Here is a 23,644-nt window from a genome sequence, read left to right as displayed (position 1 = left end):
TCACAAGCTACTCATGTCATTTGTAAACAACAGAGAATAAGAATACACAGTGTCATATGTGAATCAATGACTTGTTGGTATAGACTCAGTATGTACAAGCCACGGAAATACTAAGGAAAGGAATCCTTATTGGTTAAGGTGAGGCAAGGATGACTCGACAGGAACATCTCAAATGGGTCTAGTGGGGCTTGGTTTGGCATTCACGGGGCAGAGGATAGCTCTAAGCCAGAGGAGAAGTTTAGAACCTCATAGAACTCATGTGGGATAAGAGGAACTGTGTGAACTCAAAGGAAGAGGGAGTAACGTTCCACTGTTCTCCAGCATGGTGGTAGCAACAAACCAGGAAACAAAGAAGATGAAAGGAAACCTTTCTTTTCTGGCTTCTAGTAGGTTCTCCATGTGATTTGGATTCTTAAAAAAAAAAAACAAAAAAAACAAAAAACCTAGGGTCTTAAATATTTTTAAAGCTGAGCTGAACGGAGGTTTTTTGAAATATAAGTAAATGTACATCATGTCACCATCAGGAAGACTTTGTAAGTGAAGAAGATAATGTCCATGATGTTTCAACATAAAAGTAGGGACTGCTGAAAGTGGGGTGTGGTGGGAAGAGAGGGCAGAGGAAGACCCTAAAAAGAGAAAAATACACTGAGAAAAAAGAAGGAGAGACTCAGTAAGAGCCTCTGGTAAGGGAGTTGGTAACAGCTACATCAGCACACCTTGAGGGCCAGCTAGGTGTGTACTGCACCGGGATGTGTGCACTGCACTGGCAGCCAGACAGCAAGAACCGTAATTATCCCCCATTGCTGTGAGGTAGAGAGGACGGTGAGCTGGATGGAGACAGAGAGGTTAAATGTTTTTCTCATAGCCCTTGAAGGGTGCCTAGGAGCGGTGATTTCTCTCCCACACAAAGCCTCCTTGGAAAAAGGAAAACAAAAAACCATGAATGCATAACTTACCTGGAAGCAATTTTCCAGTGTGTTCTCCCATTTCAGTCTGGTAGAACAGCTTGCCACGTTTTTTTGGTAGTAATTTTCATCTTCTTTTGATAACTTCTCGGTTGATTTTTTCAGTTTATTGAGGAGCTAAAGTAAAACATCAGTGTCACATATACAGGAACACATTTATGAAAGCCCTTGGTAATTCCAGAGAAAGAATTACATGCATCCCCATGATGAGTTTCTCATCTCCCAGCTAAAGTCACAAACAGTAACAATAGACGACAAAATCGAAGATCTTTCTCAGAAAACAGGGATGTCAGAACTGAAAGGAAACCTAAGGCCCTTTCAATGGGATTCCTTCAATTTTTCTATGAGGAAATTGAGGTCCTTAAATATGATGTGATATGTCTGCTTTCATCAGATGAGGGATGAGGCCAAATGACAGGTGAGGAGAAGCAAGTTCAGATCAGGAAGTTGCAACTCCAGACTGTAATCTACTGGTGATTCTTGTACTCTTATTTAGTAAATTCTTTAGTCCTCGACATTTCTTACTGGCACAGGTAGAGATTTGTACAATTAGATAATTTGTAGAACTAGCATTAGGTCTGGAACATTCTGTCACTTCATCACTATGTAAACTCTGCAGTATAACTCTGGAATCAAACTTCAGGATTATAGTCCTGGTTCTAACTGTCGGTGAGTTACTTAAACTTCACAAGACACAGTTTAATCATCTTTGTGATGGGCATAGTGATGCTCCCACTTCATTATATTGTTTGTTTTCTGTTTTTGTTTTTTTTTTTTCTTTTGGCCACACTGCACAGCAGGTAAAAATCTTAGTTTCCTGACCAGGGATTGAACATGCTCACCCTACACTGGAAGCACGGAGTCTTATCCACTGAACCACCACAGGGGAGACCCCACTGTGTTGTCTTGAGGAGTCTAGCAGGTGATGCAGGTAAGGGACAGGGCATATCGCTCAAAATTTGTCAATAGCATAGCGCTCAAAGACAAGTGAGCATGACTATTACTAGCGAAGAGCCTGTGGTTGTTCAGTCACTCAGTTGTGTCCAGCTCTTTGCAAAGAGCCTGATACATGCCACTGTTCACTGTAAGTTATAGATAGCTTGACAAATGCTTTCCTACACTTGTCAAATGGGAAATCTCCAGTTTCCCATCAGGGATCCTGATTTCCAATGTTATCCACCTTAACAAAGAGCCCCCCTGGCTAATCCTTCAAACTGGCTATTCTGATGGTAAAAATCAAAGTGATACAAAACTCTCTGAACCAGGGTAGCTTGAACTGAATTCTCAAAATCTCACATCTTTAAGAAAGGAAGAAGTTGTATTATATGAAGTATTCTCAGACTTTAATATGCCTAGGAATGACCAGACATTCTTGGAAATTTTCAGGGTCCCACAAGTAGCAATATTGATTCAGTAGTTCTGTAGTGGGATTGGGCAATCTGAATTTTCATTGCCTCCTCAGATGATTCTGATGCACATGGTCCCCAAATCACAGTTTAGGAGCACCAAGGATCCCTCTGATTTAAGCAGTTTAAGAATTTCAAGGATAGAGATAAATGGTTTTAAGAATTCCCCTCTTTATGTTTAAGGACATTTTGACTAACATTTCAGTAATGAACGTTCATCCAGAATGCTGAATGTTAACGCCATTCACTCTATTATTCCAGTTCACATGCTAGCCATTCAACTGTCCCTCAGCTCTGATGGATGGTCTACTCAGGACATGGTTGGTTTTGCATATCAAGTGCAATGAGCCATTTATCTATAGAGACATGGGCTTGTGAATTTTAGCCTAATAATGATACAGAGAAAGACTTGAATGTGTACCATGGCTATACTTGGCCAAGTCATTGTTCTCCGGGTCTTGTTGAGTGTGCCCAGGTCCCTGGCAATAAGAATGGAGTCACTTTGCAGATGACAACTCACGTTCATCAGCCTGCACCATATAGCTATCGACTAGAAGTTTCTGCTCAGCAAACTCACAGCAAATAACCCCAAACAGATACAGAAGAATGGAGACTCATATATTCTAATTTAAAACTTTTCAGAAACTTCTCTTAAATTTGTCAGATCAAATATTTTTTCTTTGCTCTTTTCTTTCTCTTGAAACAAACATCTCATCCATTCATTCATTCATTAACATTTCTTGACGCCACAACTGTGTCATGTACTAGACACTGGGAATAGATAAAGGAATAAATAGGCTCCTTCTCTACTCGGGGACCAACACAGACCATTGCGATTCTGTGTAATAGATCCCAGGATGAGATAAGTAGCCAGGTATCACAGAGTGACCCCTGTGTGAATAAACCTAAAATGAAAGTAGGAATTGGTGAGGCAAAAGAGCTTGACATGGTATCAAAAAGACATTTTTGGCGAGGTTGGAGCACACAGTTTGAGAGGAAGAACAGCAAGTGAAAGCGCTGAAGAGTTAGGCAAGGATCAAGTCAGGGAGGGTCTTCAAGAGCCATATAGAGGAGTTGTTCTTTATTCTGAGGTCACCTGGGTGTATTTTAAGGCTTTTTAAAGGAGAATGAGACACTCAGATTCAAGTTCCAGAAAAGTCAGCCTGGCTTGTATATGGGGAATAGATAAGGAGATGCAACACTGAAAGCCAAGACTTGTCAATTGGAGTAACCCAAGCAGTGACGACAGTGGCCTGGGAGAGAGTAGTGCCCGTGGAGAGAAATATGCGCAGATAAACTCAAGAAGCATTTAGGTTAGGACTTAGAATTGGGAGGATATGTGGGTGGTAATATTCAAAGATATAAAAAACAGAGGCGTTAAAACTACTTTTGGTAAAGGGAAGGGATGGTTTTAATTTTGGATATTGAGTTTGTTTGAAGCGCCAGGGTACAGTTTAGAAACTGGTTTGGTTTGGAGATATAAACTGGGGTATTGTCAGCAGAGACATAGTAGATGGAGCTTTGAGAAAATATTTGTTGAGTACCTGTTGTTATTGAGCACTTGATATTGAGAGTACTGTGTCAGGCTCGAGATACAAGCCAAATAAAACAGAATGAGGCCCAGGAGGGATATCATCAGACAGAGCAATATAGACAGTTCAGGAAGAACAAGGGAAGTTCATAAAGGAGCTTAAGAAAAAATTGACAGGAAAACCAAAAGAGTAAGATTTGTTGAAGTTGAGAATATTTCTAGAAGGGGAAATTCAATGGTGATTGACGCTTTTAAGAAATTAAATAAAGTCAGAACTGGAAAGCACCCATTAGCTTTAACCACAAGGACCACATTGTATTCAAGGGTAAGAACATTCCTAGCAAATTGGTGGGGAAATCTTGGTTATTGCTTTGAGGAGTGAACAGATGAGGAAGTGGAGACAGAGCACAGATACCCTTTCAATGAATCTTCTTGTAAAAAGAAAGAGGGACTTCCCTGGTGGCCCATTGGCTAAGACTCTGAGCTTCCAGTTCCAGGGGCATGGGTTCAATCCCTGGGCAGGGGTGGGGACTAAGATTCCACATACTGCACAGCACAGGCAAAAAGTAAAAACATAAATAAATAAAGAGATGATATGTGGAGAGGAACAGGACTGTGGTCATGGAGGCTGTCTCCCTGACTCTTTCTACTCTCCCAAGAAGGCTGATGGGAAGCAACTCTTAGAGAGGAGTCTGTCTGAGATCCGGGAGAGAAGGGAATAATCAAGGGGAGGGTCAGTGAGAGGAGGCGGAGATGGGAGTCCGAACACAGGATGAAAAACCGGCCTGTCCCACTGCACACAGGACTTCAGTAGGCAGGTGGCCGTGCTGACCGCCGGGTTCCCTGTGCTGCTGTAGGTGAGATAATCTGCCGAGAGTGGATGATGGAGACAGTAGTGAGAAGAGTGAAGATGCAGATCAGCTTCTGGGGAGAGTAAGGATTGCTGAGCAGGAAAACAAGGACTGACGAGTGGCACAAACCAGGCCAGGTCAGGGAGGTGGTCATGGGCAGGACTCTGTGAGATGCAAAGATGAACACCGCCTTAGGTGTTTAGCCTTGGGACTAAAAATGAGAAAGCTACCAGATAAAGTGATGAAGGTGGTAGGGGTCTGTGATGTAATGACACCCAAGGGCTATAGTTAACAGGACCAGCTGGAGAGAGGTGGGGGGAAGATCACAGACTTCTGCCTCCTTGGAAAGTGGCTAATGAGGGAAGGAAGCAGAAATTCAACACTTAGCTGTCCATGCTTTTCCCCTAGTTATTCCCTGATGTCAATGAAGAATAGCTTCTAATGAGGGCCCCGAATGCCTACAGCAGGGTCCCAGAGCTTAGGTTTTTAACCTACTTTGGTTTTGCCTCCTCCTTGGAAGCTGTCTCATTATTTAATCCTTGTTATTATGATCATTTCAAACTGTGAAGATTGACACAAGAACCTTGTAAAATCTTGCTAACAATGAATTTAAGTTATTCACCTAATAGTTTCTCAGGTGAGATAGCGTTACTTGGTGATGACAATTCCTATCTTCTTTTAAGGATATTTTGGGTTGCAGTGTGTGGCCTGCATTTCCTTAGAGGGAGCCTATCTTTAGGGGAAAATATTGACTATTTCAGAGGTTTCCAGTCTGGGGCACATATTACCTGGCGTGTGCAAGATAATTAGTATTCCAATATTATTTGTGTTCATTTCTGCATAAAGAGAGTGTTCCAGCTTACTCTTATTCAATATATGAATTGATACTGGTGCCCACACAAGGACAGTTGAGGATTCTGAAGCGCTCTGGAGGGAGAGTGGAGATTTTACAACATGAGATGCTGATGTGGGTCTTTACACACATCTTCTTCACTCTCAGGATCTATGTACATGTGCCCCTCATAAGGAGTCTGGCCATATGGATTTGCAGATGTATTATCTAGCTTCATTTATTTATTAATTTATATTTTTGGTCTCACCACTCAGCATTTGGAATCTTAGTTCCCTGACCAGGGATTGAACACGAGTCCTCTGCAGTGGAAGCTCGAAGTCTTAACCACTGAACTGCCAGGGAAGTCCTCATCTAGCTTCAGTTAGGTTCATACACAAAATTGACACATGCTTTATGCAGATTTCTGCTGTGAAGCTATAGATTGATGTTAACAATGCAAGCACAAGAAAGCCATAGGAAATACTAACAATGCAAATGCAAGAAAGTCACAGGAAAATGTCAGAGCTCCTGCTTTCTTCCGCTCCGGATGATGGCTGCATCATCACCTGCGTGAAAAGGTAAAAACTGACATGATCTAATGAGAGCTGATGAGAAGCTAACCAAAAACATGACATTATAAGAGGACATATTAGAAATACAAATTTATATTTCACTAGGGTTAAGGCTGAACCTTGTCCCACATGTATATTTTATTTGTATATGTCACTGAATGACTACATGAAGTCATCATGATCAACTAATTACTGAAAATATTATTTCATTTTTACCACATCCTTCAAATATTTCTACTTTTTCATGTTTTATAATGTTTTTAACATTAATATAATATAAAAGTATATATAGGATATACAGGATAGGTAAAGTACATTATGTATTATGCTATGCATATGTATATCTTACTTATTTGGGGTATGAGCTTATTTGGGGTGTTTGATAGGGCTCCTTATCATAAACATTGGACACTGGTTTGCTTTCTCATCTGTTGATAATACCTTTCAAATATATGTGGAGACCAGGAATAACTTTGGATCCCATCTCATACTCTGCCACGCTACAGCTCTGCAGAGACCCCACACAGAGGTGGAGTCAGCCAATTCTCCTGTGTTCACAGCTAACGGCAGGAAGCTGCTCATCCATCTCTAAGCCACATGCACTCAGCTGGCCATGAGATGTTACCTTCTGCTTCTCCTTCTCAGTTGTAATCTGCTTGGAGCTTTCTACAAGATGGAAAAGTGCTTCATGCTTCTTGGTGCTAACCATCAATTTCTTCTTGGCCTAGAGTCAAAAACATACAAGAAAAGCAAAGAAGGATCAGAAACTGGTGTCAAGAGAGAAACTCTTCTGTTCTGGAACAAGTTATATTCATGTGCTAGCTTGAATGATTGTATATTTTTAGTTCTTTATTTCTGCCCTCACTGCAAAATCTGCTAAAACACCACAGTGGCTAATATTTTACCCTGAGAACCACTGTATATTTTTTCATTGCATTCAGTTCATTCAAGAGGGTCATGTATTTTGTTAAATCATTGAAGGCTAAGTCTACAAACCATAACTGAGGTCATTTTAAGATGCTTTCCTAAAACAGAGCAAAAGGGAAATTTTGCTCCCTGATGCCCTGGTTTGAAAGTTGGGCATCTGCCTGACATCCTGAGAATTGCCCTGAATTTGCAGCAGGCAGGTGGAGGGAGGAGTTGGGAAGGAAGAGCATTTAAAGTCCCCCTCCTCTGCTGATGCCTCCAACCTCAGCATGGATTATAATTTAAGTGATTGTTCTCTATTGCATACAGCCCCAGCTCTGGATGTTCCAGAGATAAATCAATAGAATCTGGTTTGAGTTGGATTCAACCTGTTCAGGATCTGGGTCTATTGAAAGGCTGTATGGTTTTTCACCTCAAGTTGCAAGGACTGTGAAAACCAGATAATGAAGGGCAAAATCTACGTCTCTTTTTCCCTAGGAAGTCAGAGGCAAAACCTTCTGAATGTCCCTAAACACGTGAAACCTCTAAAAAAGGGAATTCAAGGAACAAGCAGCTCAGAGAGCCCGCCTCCCCCCACCTTCTGTTGGTCACATGCCTGCTGATGAAGGAGAGCAGGAGGCAAGAACATTTGGTCCTTTAAGGCTTTTCACTTGCATCTCCAAAACAGACTATTCTTCATTACTGAATGAAGACATGCTGAATCCCTTGAATTGTAACTGGAGAGAAAATTACTATAGCACAAGCATTTTATGTTCTCTAATTTCTCTGTCAATCTTCATAAAAATAAAATCATTTTACTTAGAAAACTTACTTGGTGGAAACTGGGAAATAAGAAGGTTTTTTTTTGTTGTTGTTGTTTCTGAAAGCAGTGATAGCTACTGAAAATGGTTTCTCTTCCCATCTATTACATCAAATTTTCCATGAAAGCTGAGTATTTAAGAATGAATTTTTAAAAAACAAACTGTTTAAGAAAGTTCATAAATCAAGAGCAAACTTGGAAACAAATGACTGGACACTGTTTATGGGACACTCACATATTTACTATAAAAGTGATTCTCATGAGCATCCTTTTACTAGGATTACTACTGTCAGCATAGAAATTCACTTTTCTCAAACATTTATAATTACCTAGGATTTATAATTACTTAGGGCTCTTAGGGAGCCCTCGGTTCTAGCAACAGCTTCAGAGGCAACGTTGAGAGCTGAAATGGGGTCCCCTGTTTCTGAAGGTGTCTCTGCTTATTTGGCACTCATGATTGTCTACTTGAGAGAGAAGGATCTTTGGGGGCACCAGTACTTCAGAAATGAAAAAGGAGAATTTTAACTTTGGGAGTCCAAGTCTTCTCAAAGGGGATCATTGGATTTTCTGAGCAGATTCCCTCTGCACTGGCTTCCAGTCTTTCCCCCTCAAAATGAATATCTCCTAGACTGGATTGTTGTAGAATAATCTTCTGTGCATACATATGGGCACCATCTGTGATTCTCTCTGCTTACGACCGTATAATGATCCCCTAAATTCTCACATCAGATAATAACTGCTCTCCTTAGAAGCCATTCACTATTTCCTGCACACATGTCATTAATATCTAGCCAGCTGAACTTTAAATTACACGAAACAAGAACCATATCTTAGTGCAGTGTGCTGCACAAGAAGTGGGCCGTACATACTCATGGAGTCAATACAGGCATCCCACTTTACAAATCTTCACCCATCCCTCAACCATGCTCCTCTCACTGGAGGAACAGAAATCACGAATGACCTTCTATAAAAGACAAGACCAAAACACAGTATTCATACCATGCCCTAAGTCACAAATTATACGGAGAGGCAGTCAGTGTAGGCAACGGTTAAGGTCAGTAACCTGGAGGCCAGGTTACTTGGTTCAACCATTAACCAGTTTTGTAATCTTAGAAGATTATTAACCTCTGTGTCTACACTTCCCCACCCATCTATAAAATGGGACAACACACTGTCAAATACCACATTGGTTGGTTTTTGTCATGATTCAATGCATAAATATATATAGCACTTGACATACAATAAAAGCTACTTATTAGCTATAAATGAAAGCCATATTTGGAGTTTTGCTCCTCTATAGATTTTGTTGAAAGATTGGTTGTTGTTGTTTAGTCATTAAGTTGTGTTAGTCTCTTGCGACCCCATAGACTGTACCCCTCCAGGCTCCTCCTTCCATGGGATTTCCGTGGACACATCTATGTAATAACTCAGATGAGGAAACAGTCTTCTCTTCAGTTAGCACTTAAAAACACTGACACTGAAATACATGGAGCTTCCCTTGTGGCTCAGATGGTAAAGAATCTTCTTGCAATGCTGGAGACCCAGGTTCGATATCTGCGATGGGAAGATCCCCTGGAGAAGGGAATGGCAATCCACTCCAGTAGCCTTGCTTAGAGAATTCCATGGATAGAGGAGCCTGGCAGGCTATAGCCCATGGGGTTGCAAAGAGTCTGATATGATTGAGCACTTTCACTTAAAAAAAAAAATGATCACATCTGCGCAAATGCCAAAAGTTTCAATCCTAAATATTGAGTTTACACAAATGACATTTGTGTATACTTGCCTTAATTTGTTGATTCCAGTTGCTAATGACAAGATTTGCTGTCTTCTCAACTTCATTATCAAGCTATCAAGGGGGAAAAAAGGAAAAAAATTTTTGTTGTCTTCTTGTTGAGTCATGGTGCTGGCTTGTTAATTATATCATAAGTACAATTAGTATCATAAGCAATAAAAATTTAAAAACCTTACAGTGGACATATTTCCTGAGAAAGTAGCCAACTCTCTTTTCCTTAGGTCAAGAATCTTATTACAGGATTTAGTATGAATGCATTTGGTTGGTAAGATAATCATTTATAATATATAGTTATATTTAAAAAAATATAAATGGGTACAATCTGTGTGGTGTGGACGAGGAACTTGCATAGCTTGATATCATGTCTCATCCTATTACTTCCTTTTCTGCTTCATTCTGTAGAGCCCACACTTTAACACCCTGAAGAATGGTAAAAGTCCTTCAATGGTAACTTAACTAAGCATCTTATAATTTCTGAAATGAATACTGCTTTAATTTCAAAGAGATTGAATCATTCATCATAATTAACTTTTTCTTCTACTTTAAAATAGCCACTGGAACAGTAATAAAGCTGATGAAAATGGACCTAGGCAACCTCCTAAGGAGATCAGACTTAAGTGAGGGCAAAACCTTTTACCCAAACCATAGACCTTTTCTCTAAACCCTCAGACCAGCCATCACTCAATCACCTTGAGATCTAGCAACACTGTATTTTTTTTAATCAGTTCATTAAACTTGGATTATGTGTTTTATTGTAACAAATACGATTAAAATAATTTTATGCCTTGTGCCACTTGTGACTTTCTGTGGCTGAAATGCAGAACAAGTTCACTTAAAAAATTCAAATCTTTTGTGAGAAAATGTGATAGGGTGATAGGGGTGCAATGTTGTTTAGTCATTCAGTCATGTCCGACTCTTTGCGACCCCATGAACTGTAGCCCACCAGGCTCCTCTAGAGCTCCATGGGATTCCCAGGCAAGGATACTGCAATGGGGTGCCATTTCCTTCTCCAGGGGATCTTCGCAACCCAGGGATCGAACCTACGCCACTTGAATTGGCAGGCAAATTCTTTACCGCTAAGCCACCAGGCAAGCCCAGGGGTGCAATAGGGATGGGCAAATGTGAAACAATTATGAACTGAACCAGCAGTGTGGGGACCTTGATGTTAATTATCTAAAGCAATGGGATAAGGAACATAGCACGGTGCCTAAGGAAAAGGAGTACGACAAGGCTGTACTTTGTCGTCCTGCTTATTTAACTTATATGCAGAGTACATCATGAGAAACGCTGGGCTGGAAGAAGCACAAGCTGGAATCAAGATTGTCAGGAGAAATATCAATAACCTCAGATATGCAGATGACACCACTCTTATGGCAGAAAGTGAAGAGGAACTAAAAAGCCTCTTGATGAAAGTGAAAGAGGAGAGTCAAAAAGTTGGCTTAAAATAAATAAATAAATAAAATTTTTAAAAAGTTGGCTTAAAGCTCAACATTCAGAAAACTAAGATCATGGCATCTGGTCCCAGCACTTCATGGGAAATAGATGGGGAAACAGTGGAAACAGTGTCAGACTTTAGTTTTGGAGGCTCCAAAATCACTGCAGATGGTGATTGCAGCCATGAAATTAAAAGACGCTTACTCCTTGGAAGGAAAGTTATGACCAACCTAGATAGCATATTAAAAAGCAGAGACATTACTTTGCCAACAGATGTCCGTCTAGTCAAGGCTATGGTTTTTCCAGTGGTCATGTACGGATGTGAGAGTTGGACTGTGAAGAAGGCTAAGCACCGAAAAATTGATGCTTTTGAACTGTGGTGTTAGAGAAGACTCTTGAGAGTTCCTTGGACTGCAAGGAGATCCAACCAATTCATCCTAAAGGAGATCAGTCCTGGGTGCTCATTGGAAGGACTGATGCTGAAGCTGAAACTCCAGTACTTTGGCCACCTCATGCAAAGAGTTGGGTCACTGGAAAAGACCCTGATGCTGTGAGGGATTGGGGGCAGCAGGAGAAGGGGACGACAGAGGATGAGATGGCTGAATGGCATCACTGACTCAATGGACTTGAGTTTGAGTAAACTCTGGGAGTTGGTGATGGACAAGGAGGCCTGGAGTGCTGCGATTCATGGGGTCACAAAGAGTCAGACACGACTGAGCAACTGAACTGAACTGAACTGAAGGAAATGCTTCCTTGCTTCCTTGGTAGTTCAGACGGTAAAGCATCTGGCTACAGTGCGGGAGACCCAGGTTCAATCCCTGGGTCGGGAAGATCCCCTGAAGAAGGAAATGGCAACCCACTCCAATATTCTTGCTTGGAAAATCCCATGGACTGAGGATCCTGGTATGCTAGAGTCCCTGGAGTTGCAAAGAGTTGGACACGACTGAGCAACTTCACTTCAAGGAAATGCTGGTCGTATCATATGATTACGTGGTATGAAAACATTTTGTAATTAATGAAATATAGACTAGTGTTTGATTTCTATTATGATGATTTGCAAAGGCAAAAGACTATATTACTTTCTGGTAATTACTGTAAACTTCCCCATCATCCTAGCCCTAAGGAGGGCATCCATTCTAGTAAAAATACATGAATGTTCACCCAACATTGATTCCATTTCCTGACTTAAGTTTCATAAGTTCAAATGAGATTTTTTCAGTATCATTTCTCTTCCATCAGGGCTTTCATAAATCCCCTCATCCTACAGACTTACTGCCTTTAAGACTGGCTTTCTCTGGCTGTGGTCACTTAAAACTCCCCTAGCTACTGCCCCTACCCTTTGAAAAGACCTACTATTACTGCTCTGAACTCCTCACCTTACCAGACAGTGACACAGATGATGACCATGACTGCACTCCTATCAGAGCTAAGCAGTGTTTATTAAATACCCCTTTATGTTGTCTGAAAACATATTTTGAAGTACTTATTGACTATATGATGCACCAATAAAGGAAAAGGAACACAAATGAAACTATTCTGGAAGGAAAAGTACATAAGCCATACAGATGACCAGGTGGACTGAAAGTATTGCTTATTTTTCTTCCATTTTAAGGCTATTTGAGAATTATAACTATTATTGCTTTAACTTAGTCCCAAGCTGAAAAGTATAAAAAAGCATTTCCTCTTAAAATTGTGTTTATAATTCTATTTACAAAAGGAGTATTTATTTATTGAAAAGCAATGTAAACACAAAAAATACAAAAGTTAAATAAAAATAGCCTCTAATTCCACTATCTAGAGATAATTCTTATTAACATTCTGGGAAGGTGAATCTAGGATTTTTTTCTGTGCATATATACACATATTTATTTTACAAAATTGAAGTTATATTGTTAGATTTGCTCACTTTGTTTTTTAATTTAGCACTACATCCCCATACCATTATATTCTTCTATAAGATTTATAAAGGTTGCATAGAATTCCATTGCTTGAATTTATCCTAATTTATTTTTGGAAGATGAGAATGTTTCCATTTTTTCACTACTATAAACAAGGCTTTAACATTCTCATACATAAATCTTTGGATTTGTGTTTATTTTTATGATAAAATTCCTAAAACTTGTATTAATTTTCAATTACCTAGCTCTTGAGCCAAAGACAGAAATCTTGCTCTAACGGGGAAGAAAAGAAATATTTTGACTCACTGATTTTCTCTTTTTTTCATGTGCACTCAGGACTTGATGAGCTGGTTTTATTGCTTCCAACTCAATTGCTTTGCCAAGTTTTCTGGAAATAGAACATAAAAGACACACAAGCCTAGTATTAGGATTTATATCTACCTTCCAAATTATTTTCTGGGGAAATAAAATAGTGTGTTACAGCACATCTACTCAGTGCAAGTTTGCAGGGGAGTATTTGTAGTACACCCACTTTAAATATTTATGACTCCCTTTGGGGTTGGAGCAAGGCTGGGCTGTGAGTACTCACTGATGCAGGTCCCCTGCAGACTTCATGCCCTCCGAGACCCAGGCCCAGGCACTGACAAGACAGCTGGAGGGAAAAACAAAGGAGGACAAGTGTGGGTGTCATTTTCCCAGGAGTCCCAGAAATAAAGCATCCCATCCGATTCCTGCATTTGGCAATTGCACTCATATCCCTAATCCTGTTTTAATTTCTCCATGGGATTAAATCCTGCCAACATATTTATCTGCACTGTAGTCATCACATGATCTGCTTTTTTCCCCCAGTCATTTTCATTCCGATTTCCATTTCATGTCTGTAGAGTATCAGGGAAATAAAGTAAGCAAGGATGAGAAGACATTTAGAACAGGTGGGAGAAAGTGTGCCACAGGTAGAAGACCCTTAAAGACAATCTTTTCAGGCTCTTCATTTTACAGATTAACAACCGGAGGCTCAGAGAAGTGAAGTGATGGAGGACTTGAGAGCCCTGCGCATGCCCTGTGTGCTCCTCTTGGGGTTGGGTGTAGCTCAGATTCCCTGCTGGCCTTCAGGAACACAGCTCAGATACTCCAGTCTTGTGAGCAGTATCTCAATTTAACAAAAGGGTTGCTCTGCCCTGACCCAAGCAGCACAAAGAGAGAATCAAGAAATATGATGCTATTTTTCTCCTACATATAGCTGGCCATCAAATAGCAAGCCCATTGTATCAATAAACCGAAGGGATAGAGCCAGTGTAGACTTTGATGGAATGAAGAGGACAGATTGGTGCCCCTACTGAGAGCAAGATGGCACTGAGATTCTTGCCTCCAAATGACTTGGGCTGCACCTGGCAGCCAGAGAATGGGAGAACTAGATCAAAGGATGACAGATTTGCAATGCATCCAAAGCCAGGCACAAAACCAGGCATAAGAGAGGACCTACTGTATGCTCCCAATTATAGGAAAGTCCAGAAAAGACAAAATAATCTAGATTGAAAAAAAGCAAATCAATGTTACCTTGGGACTGTGTTAGGGAAAGGACTGTAAACAAGTACAACTCATCTTTTGGTGTGATGAAAATAGATATATTTTGATTTTTGTGGAGGCTGCATGGTGTATACTTATAACAAAATCGACCAAAATATATACTTAAAATATATGCTTATTATTGCATGTAAGTTAAATCTCAGTAGAGATTTTTTTTTGCAAGAAATCCAAGTACACTTTCAGGAAGAAAATGTGACTTTTGCCCCTAGGAGGAGCAAGGCAGCAGAGCCGGAACATGAAGGCATTGACCTCAGAGGGTCCGTGTCTGAATCCACAAGCTCCCCCTTTGTGTCCTGCTTGACCTTGGAAGAATCACTCGGTTTCTCTGACCCTCACTTAATTGGCCTTTGAGAACAGAAATAATTTGGGTTATTATACAAGTACCTCACAGAAATTAATGAGGTAGGTTTTATTTCCATCTTAAATACACTACACACTGAGAGGGAAGATATGGACTTTCCAGGTGGCACAGTGGTAAAGAATCCACCCGCCAATGCAGGAGACTCAGGTTCAATCTTTGGGTGGGGAAGATCCCCTGGAGCAGAAAATGGCAACCCACTCCAGTATTCTTGCCTGGGAAATCCCATGGACAGAGGAGCCTGGCAGGCTACAGTCCATAGAGTCGCAAAGAATCAGACACGACTTAGGGACTGAGCACGAGATTCTAATTCACCCAGTTGGTAAGTAAGAGAGCCAGAATTTAACCTGGGCAGTCTGGAAAAGTCTATTTATATTCAACCAGTGTGCTCTACTAGTTCCTTTGCAGGCTGAAACGATTAGTCACTCAGTCATGTCCGACTCTTTGTGACTCTATGGACTGCAACTCACCAGGTTTCTCTGTCCATGGACTACTTCCAGGCAAGAATCCTGGAGTGGGTTACCATTCTCAACTCCAGGGGATCTTCCTGACCTAGGGATTGAACCTAGGTCTCCTGCATTACAGGCAGATTCTTTACCATCTGAGCCACCAGGGAAGCCCCAGGTTACTAAATAGTATCCTAAAAATCAAGCTCAAAGTCAGAGCAATTTGCTGTTATGGGATGATGACTAAGGAGGAGTAGGAATGCTCCACAAGGGTTCTATTTTTTCTTTCCCTCTTTCTTTTACCATCAGAAAGGGTCTTTGCAATGACACTGCCATGGGGTGACATCTGCAAACAATAGTCAAATCTTTGTAATAAATTATCACTAATGGACCATTTTATAAGAAAACCAATATCTTTCCTCTCTTCCCCAAGAGAAGTAATTGACTTTATTTTCAACTGAATTGAAAAAAACTTGTGAACCAACATTTTCTTCTGCACCTGATGTGGTAATGTCTTTACCTATATTATCTCATTTAATATACACCCCAATACCCACCCTCCCCCTGCAAACAAAGGAACATGCCTTGTTACTCCATATAACAGAAGAGGAAATCAAGGGAGGCCAGGTTATTTGTTGAAAGTCATAAAATTGAGATAAAGTGGGATACACACTTCAGGACTTCAAGACCTTCCGACTTAACAACTCTGCTTCCCAAGTTAGTATCATCACCAAGGCCTTCTCTGAATATGATCTTAGGCCTCACAATGACACAGGATGAATTCAGTTCTGAAATTCATTATCTGTGTCACCAAACAAGTTTTTTAAACTCTCAAAGCTTTAAGTCCTTGTGTGTAAATAGGGATCATAAAAAGACTTCTCAGAGATTGTTGTGAGGATTAAATGTAGCATATCTAGAAAAACATTTAACGCAGTGTCTGGCACACAGTAAGTGCCCAAGAACTGGAAACCAGGCTTGATGCTCTGGACTTGCCACCTTTATAAAAGGAAGCTGGAACTGAACATATATTGAAGGAGGAAACAGACAGAACAGGCTCCATCTTGAAAGCAGGACTCCATCTTGGGCCGGACTGTGGACTTTGAGCTATATGCCCAGTATCTACAGAAACGACATATCAACTGGAAAACCAGACCCCCACCCCCCACCAACATGAAAGAGCCCCAGGGCTCATACCTAGACTCTCCGTCACCTAAAAGAATACCCTAATCATCTGTGTAACTGAATAGAATCATAAATTCTATTATGCTTCTTGGGGTATGACCACCGGCCTATTGATAATTGTCCACTGTTAGCTACCTAGGCTTAAGGCATGTGAATCACGGGTTTAAGGCATACGAATCATGGGTTAACTTGACTGTATCTTTCTTTTCCTTTGTTCAAACTAGTTTAAGAGAATTTGGGGAGGTGGGTTTGAGCATGTACACTTAGGGTACATAAGGTTTTCACAAAAACTGGTCGGGGTCCTTGGCTAAGAGGAGACTCTGCCTTGGGTCCGCTGGTGTAATAAACTGCACTCCACTATCTGCATTGTCCTTCTGAGTGAGTTTGTTTATCAGAACACATGGCTACAACAATGTCATTTTTTAAAAATTATTTTTAAGAGTGATTTTTGCCTTACCTCCTCCATGTACTTACTTTTTCTTTGTGCTCTGTAATGTTTTGCTTAGCTTGGTTGCCAGTTTCTGAAGTCCTTTGGCATAATTAATCTCCAGATTTGCCCTGTTAGCAAAGGGAGAGTTGTTGGATAGGATACAATGACTGGAAATCAAGAAAAACACACATTCGCACACAAAGATTTGAAGGAGGACCCAGGCTGATAATGTAGTGCATAAAGAGATGATTTGTCTACTAGAAGGATTCTCCTGCCCTAGGCGTAATCTTTAAGGATATCCAGGAGAGTCCTAAAAAGGTAGAGAAGCTTTAATTTAACCTTCTTGTACAGTAGCATCATGGGTTGGATTGTGTTCCTGAAAGGTTGTTGCTAAACCATGAAAGACGTCGGGATTCTTGACCTCCGGAGGAGAAGAATTCAATCCGGGGCTAGAGACAAGGCTTGATCGCTCAGAACTTTTGTGTAATAAAGTTTTATTAAAGTATAAAAGAGATAGAGAAAGCGTCTGACAAAGACAGCAGAAGGCAGCAGAAAGAGTGCCCCCTGCCAGTTCTCCCACATTGCAGACGGAGCCACAAGGGAAGCCCCTTGCTAGTCTTTAGTGGATGTTATATAGCTACTAGCAGTCCACTAATTAAAGAAAGGAAATGTCTCAAAACTCAGAGAATGGCACCAGGCTCCTCACCCACAAAATGCATTTTGAGATAACCTTTGCACGAGGTGAGTCATCCCGGGCCATAAAGCGATTGACCGAATCTTGAAGAAGGACAGGTTTCCATACAAATACATAGTTTCATTAACACAGATTGGGAGAACAAGCTATGAGTATAACATGCTGGTTTGTCTGAGCCTTTAGGCGGAACTGACTTGAAGACTGAGTCTGGGGTAAATACAGAGTGCATTAACAAAGCTGAAGACAAATGTTTCCATAAGAAAAATACATTGGACAGCTCAAGGTTTGAGAAAAGGTAAGTTCAGGTGGAACCAGGTGTCATTATGGCAACACAGAATTTTAAGAGAGATCTCTTTTTAATAGAGAAGGGGGGGGGGGGGAAATGTAACACTAGTTTGTTTCCTCCTGCCATTAAGAGAGAGGAAAAAAATGTCTGACACTTGCAGCCTATTTCTTCCATTTGGAGACCCCTGGCCTTCTTGCCTGTTACCCTCTCATTCCCCCATAAAAGTTGCTTAAGTCCTAACCCTTTTGTCTGTGAATGTGACCTTATTTGAAAATTGAGTCTTTGCAAATGATTGAGTTCAGATGTAGTCACTGGGATGAGCTAGAACTCAATATGGATGTGTCCTAATGAAAGGAAGAAATTTGGGTATAGACACACAGAGACACACACACAGACACAGACACAGACACACACACACACACACGGAGAATGCTGTGTAAAGATGAAGAGGCAGAGATCAGGATGATGAATTGCAAGCTAAGGATCCTGAAGGTTAAACGCCAGCAGACCACCAGAAGCTAGGAGAGAGGCGTGGAATAGATCCTTCCTCACAATCCCTGGAAGGAACCAAGCTGGCCGACACATTGATCTCAGACTTCCAGCCTCCCGGACTGTGACACAATGTTTCTGTAGTTTAAGCTACAATAAGTGACAGTAAGACTGTAAGTTTCGTTACCCAGTCTGCGGTGCCTTGCTATGGCAGTCCTTGCAAACTATTCCGACTACTTTCCCACTTATCCTGAGACATCAGCACCATCAGACTAGCTCTATCATCATCAACCAGACTATCATGGTTGGTAAAAATGATACTGGTGGAATTAACCTAACAGTAACTTTCTAATTGGGGCTTCCCTGGTGGCTCAGTGATAAGGCATCTGCCTGCCGATGGAGGAGACTCAGGTTTGATCCCTGGGTGGGGAAGATCCCCTGGAAGAGGAAATGGCAATCCACTCCAGTATTCTTGCCAGGAAAACCCCATGGACATAGCCTGGTAGGCTAGAGTCCATGGTGTCGCAAAAGAGTTGGACATGACTTAGCCACTAAACAACAGCATGCTTCCTAATGGGCCAACACAGGATTTAGAAGATGAATTCCCATGAGTTTGTATGCAAAACAAGACCCATTAGGGAATCTGGGCATGCCCCTCAAAAGAAATCTCAGTTCTTTGGGATAGATTGAATCACTCTCGTCTTAAGCTGATTTTTCCATGTCCCATTCTAGGCCCACCTATAATTAAAATGAAGACACATTTTTTTCATCTCCTCACTTTTCAATGAAAATAATAAAAACATAAGAAATTAAGTTGAATTTATACTGTTTTTCATTCTTAATATAGACCAGAGAGTCTTTGTTACATATTTTTCAGTACTTCAATTCTATTTTTATTATAAAACATCTTTAAAATGATTTATGACTCCATTTCATTTGGGGAACAATCTCAGGACTCTCCAGTAATTAACTTAATACTTGGATGTTCTCACACAAATTAGACTCAGTGTTATGGACCAAAGAAGGAAAGACAGTTCTCTTTTGTAAGTGAAATTCAGACATCATGGGCTATGAACCTGTCGCTAAATTTCTATTCATTTTTCTTCATTAGTACAGCTATGCTCCAAGTTATTTTTTACCACTTTTTAAAAGAAAGAAGACCATTGCAGGATGTAAGTTAAGGCCTACGTGCAGAAAACACCCATTTGGTAGCAGGCCTTGTTCAAGAATAAGAAAAGGTTAAGGCAAATATTTTAAATAATGAAGATGATAAAGAAATATCTCATAGTGTTTTTAAAAAGGTTTCTCTGCTCGGAATAAGTGCTGACTGATGGAGAGAAAGAGTCCTCTCTCTTTGGCAGCAACCTCTAAGAGACCACCACCCTCAATGCACTTGGATGTTCTAGAATCCCAGGAGAGGCTATCACTCAGTAAAGTGGCTTTAGGAAACTTTAAAAGGAAGTAATCAGACTTACCTTAAGGGGTTTTATGATAATTAAGATGTGGCAATCACCCAAATAGAGGCTCAAAGACTGGAGTGATTTCTATTGACCTGCACCATCTGACCCCTGGCCCTCTTTCTGATGTCTTCTCCTGTCATCCCCTTGTTCACCATACCCTTGTTATAGCCAGATGTCATCCTGCCTCAGGGTCTTTGCACACGCTGTGGCCTCTGCCAGGTAGTCCGTCTGCTACATAACCCCATGGCATTCTCCTTCATGTCAGTTTCAACCAGTCTTGTGCAAATATCACTACCTCAGAGGCCTACTGAAAACAGCATTCTTGTCACTATCCCCTACAGCTTTATTTATGCCCTAGCATTTATCACTATCTTACGTCACATAATTTTTTAGTGTGCTTCTATGAACATCTCTAGTGTGTAAGTTCTATCAGGGCTAGAATTTTGTATTACTCATTGCTATATCTCTAGGCTTAGAACAGTGCTTGGCATGTAATTGGTACCCAGCATGTATTTCTTGAATGAATGAATGGACTTCCTAGCAGGTCTTGGTTAGAATTTTAACCAATCTCCACTACAAGTCTGTTCTCATTTCACCACTTTTGAAAACTTTGAACTGTTGAATTATTTAAATTCAGTCCCACAAGTTTGAACTGTGCTCAGCTCTGACGTCAGTGTACATGACTCTCTAGCACTTGCAACAGCTAGACACATAAACCCTCTCGTAACCCTCCTAACCAGAGGGCTCTTTAGGAGTTTCATTTCTAGCATCCCATTTTTGCTTGGAACTCAAACATAGAACGTTAAATGTGATGATGCATTTGTTGTGCTCAGATAGTGATAGGCACCAAATGAGTTCTTAATAAATATTAATTTTTCTAATATTGTTAGGGACACACACTGATTGAAACCGCCCACCCTGGCCAGGCACCATGGTAACTATTTGCATGAGTTGTTTTATGACAGGAGGTTCTGGTAAGGAACACGGAACTAATAAGCCTCCAGTAACCAGAAGAGTTCGGGAAAGGTCAAAAGGAGACCCTACATGTCTGACTACCTGCCAGAATCCTTCTCTCTGGCGTCCATCTTGGCTGAACAAGGCGTGCACCACCAGGAAGACTCTGAGTCAGAATGATTGGCTAAGGACAACCTGGAAACGAATCCCATCACCATGAAACCAGAGACTGCAAGCCATGTGGCAGAGGTGTTCTCCTGGGTTCCCTTACCTCCTGCTCTCTACCCAGGCGCCCTTTCCCAAAAAAATCTCCTGCTTCATCTGCACATGTGTCTCCTCAGACAATTCATTTCCGAGTGTTAGACTAGAGCCCCGTTTCGGGCTCTGGAAGGGGTCCCCCTTTCTGCAACAACATGATTATGAGTATGTATCCAAAAGAATTCCTAAACATTCAGAACACCCCAAATATACAGAGACAGAGAGGTGTGGGGGAAAGAAGGCCCAGCTCCAGAACCATCCTGACTGGCTCCCACAGGAAAGGGAATGCTGTCAGGCACAGGCTCTTCCTCAGAATTCAGTTTCACTTTTCCACAGTTCTTGCAGGTCGTAAAAGATAGCTCAGAGGCTAAGCAAAAATAAAAAAGACAGTGAGAGTGTGAAGCATGGTGTTCCTCTATATCCTTAACCCTTTCTGATTCACCTGCGGGGTCGGGGAAGGGGGGCGGAATGGGCTTTGGTGGTAAGGAAGGGGAGGGTCCTGCTCACTTTGAATTGATGGTCTCTTCTGTTTTGAGCCCCGTGTCTCTGCTGGCTTTCTCTCATAAATGGAAGGAAACCAGCCTAAAGAGATCCAACTACCACACAGCATCTCTTGCTTTGGAAGGCTTCTCTTTACATACAATTATCTTAGAAATCTACAGGAAGTGCATTTGTAGTTTTATAGGTTGGTATACAGCGAACTGAACTGATACAGCTTAAAAACTCTTGTAATTCTGCCCATGAAGTTTGTGTCCAAGCAATGCGGTCTCTCCTGACAAATTTGTGATATGTTGATGAGGCTTGACCTGTGTTTTGTCTACCAGCATTTATTATGCAACATGACAGGCAACATTCTAAGTGCTTGAAGTATGTTTCCTCATAACTTGCAATCACTCCCATCAAGAAGGCACATTGAGTCTACCCATTTCATGGAGGGGAACACTGAGGCACAGAGAGTTTAGTTGGTAACTTGCCCTGCTGGAGGTCACTCATGAAGAAGTGACAGCTGGGATGCAAACCGAGGTAGTCTGGATCAAGAACCTGCCTGTCCAGCACTCTACTCTCCTGCCTCTGAAACTGGAGAATTACTGGGGAGTCAGAAGCAAATGCTTTTTAAAATTGGCACCGCCTCTCCCTCTGCCTTTAACTGCAGTGTTCTGATTTACCACAACTCATGACACTTAGCAGCTAGAAATGGGATCACAGCAGCCTATGAGAAGACAGAATGAACTTCCTGGGGCTTCTTCCAAAAGCATCTGTGCAGTTCATTGTAAGGTACTTTCCTGGATGAGGAGGGGGAGGTCTTGAGGGTCTAGAAAAGTGGGGATGGAGGGGTTCTGATATCACAAGTCACCAAGGTAGCCCTCTGAGGCCAGACTGAGCTGGACACAGCCTCTCTGAGCAGCACAATTGTGCCCTTCGTCTCTCTGCCTTCAATACTCTATTGGGAGCCCTACTACATAAATGTATTAGTTTCCCTGGTGGCTCAGATGGTAAGGAATCTGCCTGCAGTGCAGGAGACCCAGGTTTAATCCCTGGGTCGGGGAGATTTCCTGGGTAAGGAAATGTCAACTCCATCCATCATTCTTGCCTGGAGCATTTCATGGACAGAAGAGCCTGGCAGGCTACAATCCATGGGGTCCAAAGAATTGGACTTAAACCACAACAATACATAAATGTTACATATATTTCACATTTAAATATTTCATATTTAAAACCAGCATTAAAATCAACCAAGTGAAACAGGCTGAAGTCATTTCCTCTTGCATTTTAACACTAATGACCATTTCAGAATCCTCAGCAGATCACCCCACATGTTAGAAGGTAAGGAAATGAGAAAGTGGGGAGGATGAACGGTACACAGGAGGTGAACATGTCTCTAGGCTCCAGTTCTGGTGAGTTTGCCTACAACTGAAAAACTCTCGGCCTCTGACCCTAAATGGCTTTATCTTAGCAGAGGTTAATGGATAAATTCCTCCCCAGAGAAAAATCACTCTAAAAAGTCACATTCCAACTGGCAAGTGTGGAGAGAGCTATCATTTTTGTAGGTTAGAATGCTTGCAAATTGGAACAAACACTGCCGTGTGGCTCCTCTGTTCTTAGGGTCCCATGAAGCAGAATATATATCGTTTCAGAATTCCTGCTAAACAGAAATGAATGGACAGAGTCCGAAAGGGACATGTTTTCCCAAGGCAGACATGGCAATGTGCACCCCAGCCACACTGGTTTCTTCTAAGGCATCTGCTTTAATAAGGCTTCTAGCCTAGAAGACACTACCTGCGAAGAAAGTCAACAGAGGCAGAGTTAATCTCAAATTGAGACGTGGACTTTTCCCCCGCATTAAAATAATTGGAAACTAGTTTATAAGAACATTGAGCTAATGTTCTAGCCCTACAGCTACTGTATCTAATTGGAGTTGAGATTCTCTCTCCAAGCAATTGTCTTGGCACATGTGAAATTGATGATGTATCTTTTTGGATGGGTAACTCAATC

The 23,644-nt window shown here is 41.2% G+C and overlaps 1 protein-coding gene across 2 annotated transcripts in view; it reads right to left on the bottom strand.

Moving 5' to 3' along the window:
* NOSTRIN (nitric oxide synthase trafficking) overlaps positions 1 to 23,644 on the bottom strand; it is a 63,732-nt gene that overhangs the window by 21,789 nt on the left and 18,299 nt on the right. For both annotated transcript variants that reach the window (XM_065931695.1, XM_065931694.1), the window contains exons 3-8: positions 17,055 to 17,138; positions 13,597 to 13,659; positions 13,314 to 13,395; positions 9,667 to 9,729; positions 6,783 to 6,881; positions 957 to 1,082 (exon numbers count right to left, since the gene is read on the bottom strand). In XM_065931695.1, the coding sequence (XP_065787767.1) occupies positions 957 to 1,082; positions 6,783 to 6,881; positions 9,667 to 9,729; positions 13,314 to 13,395; positions 13,597 to 13,659; positions 17,055 to 17,138 (517 nt within the window). The remainder of the gene's footprint in view (positions 1 to 956; positions 1,083 to 6,782; positions 6,882 to 9,666; positions 9,730 to 13,313; positions 13,396 to 13,596; positions 13,660 to 17,054; positions 17,139 to 23,644) is intronic.

Source organism: Muntiacus reevesi, chromosome 3 (assembly GCF_963930625.1).
Source record: "Muntiacus reevesi chromosome 3, mMunRee1.1, whole genome shotgun sequence".
In the NCBI taxonomy this organism is placed as follows: Eukaryota; Metazoa; Chordata; class Mammalia; order Artiodactyla; family Cervidae; genus Muntiacus; species Muntiacus reevesi.
This window is presented reverse-complemented; position numbering and strand designations above follow the sequence as displayed.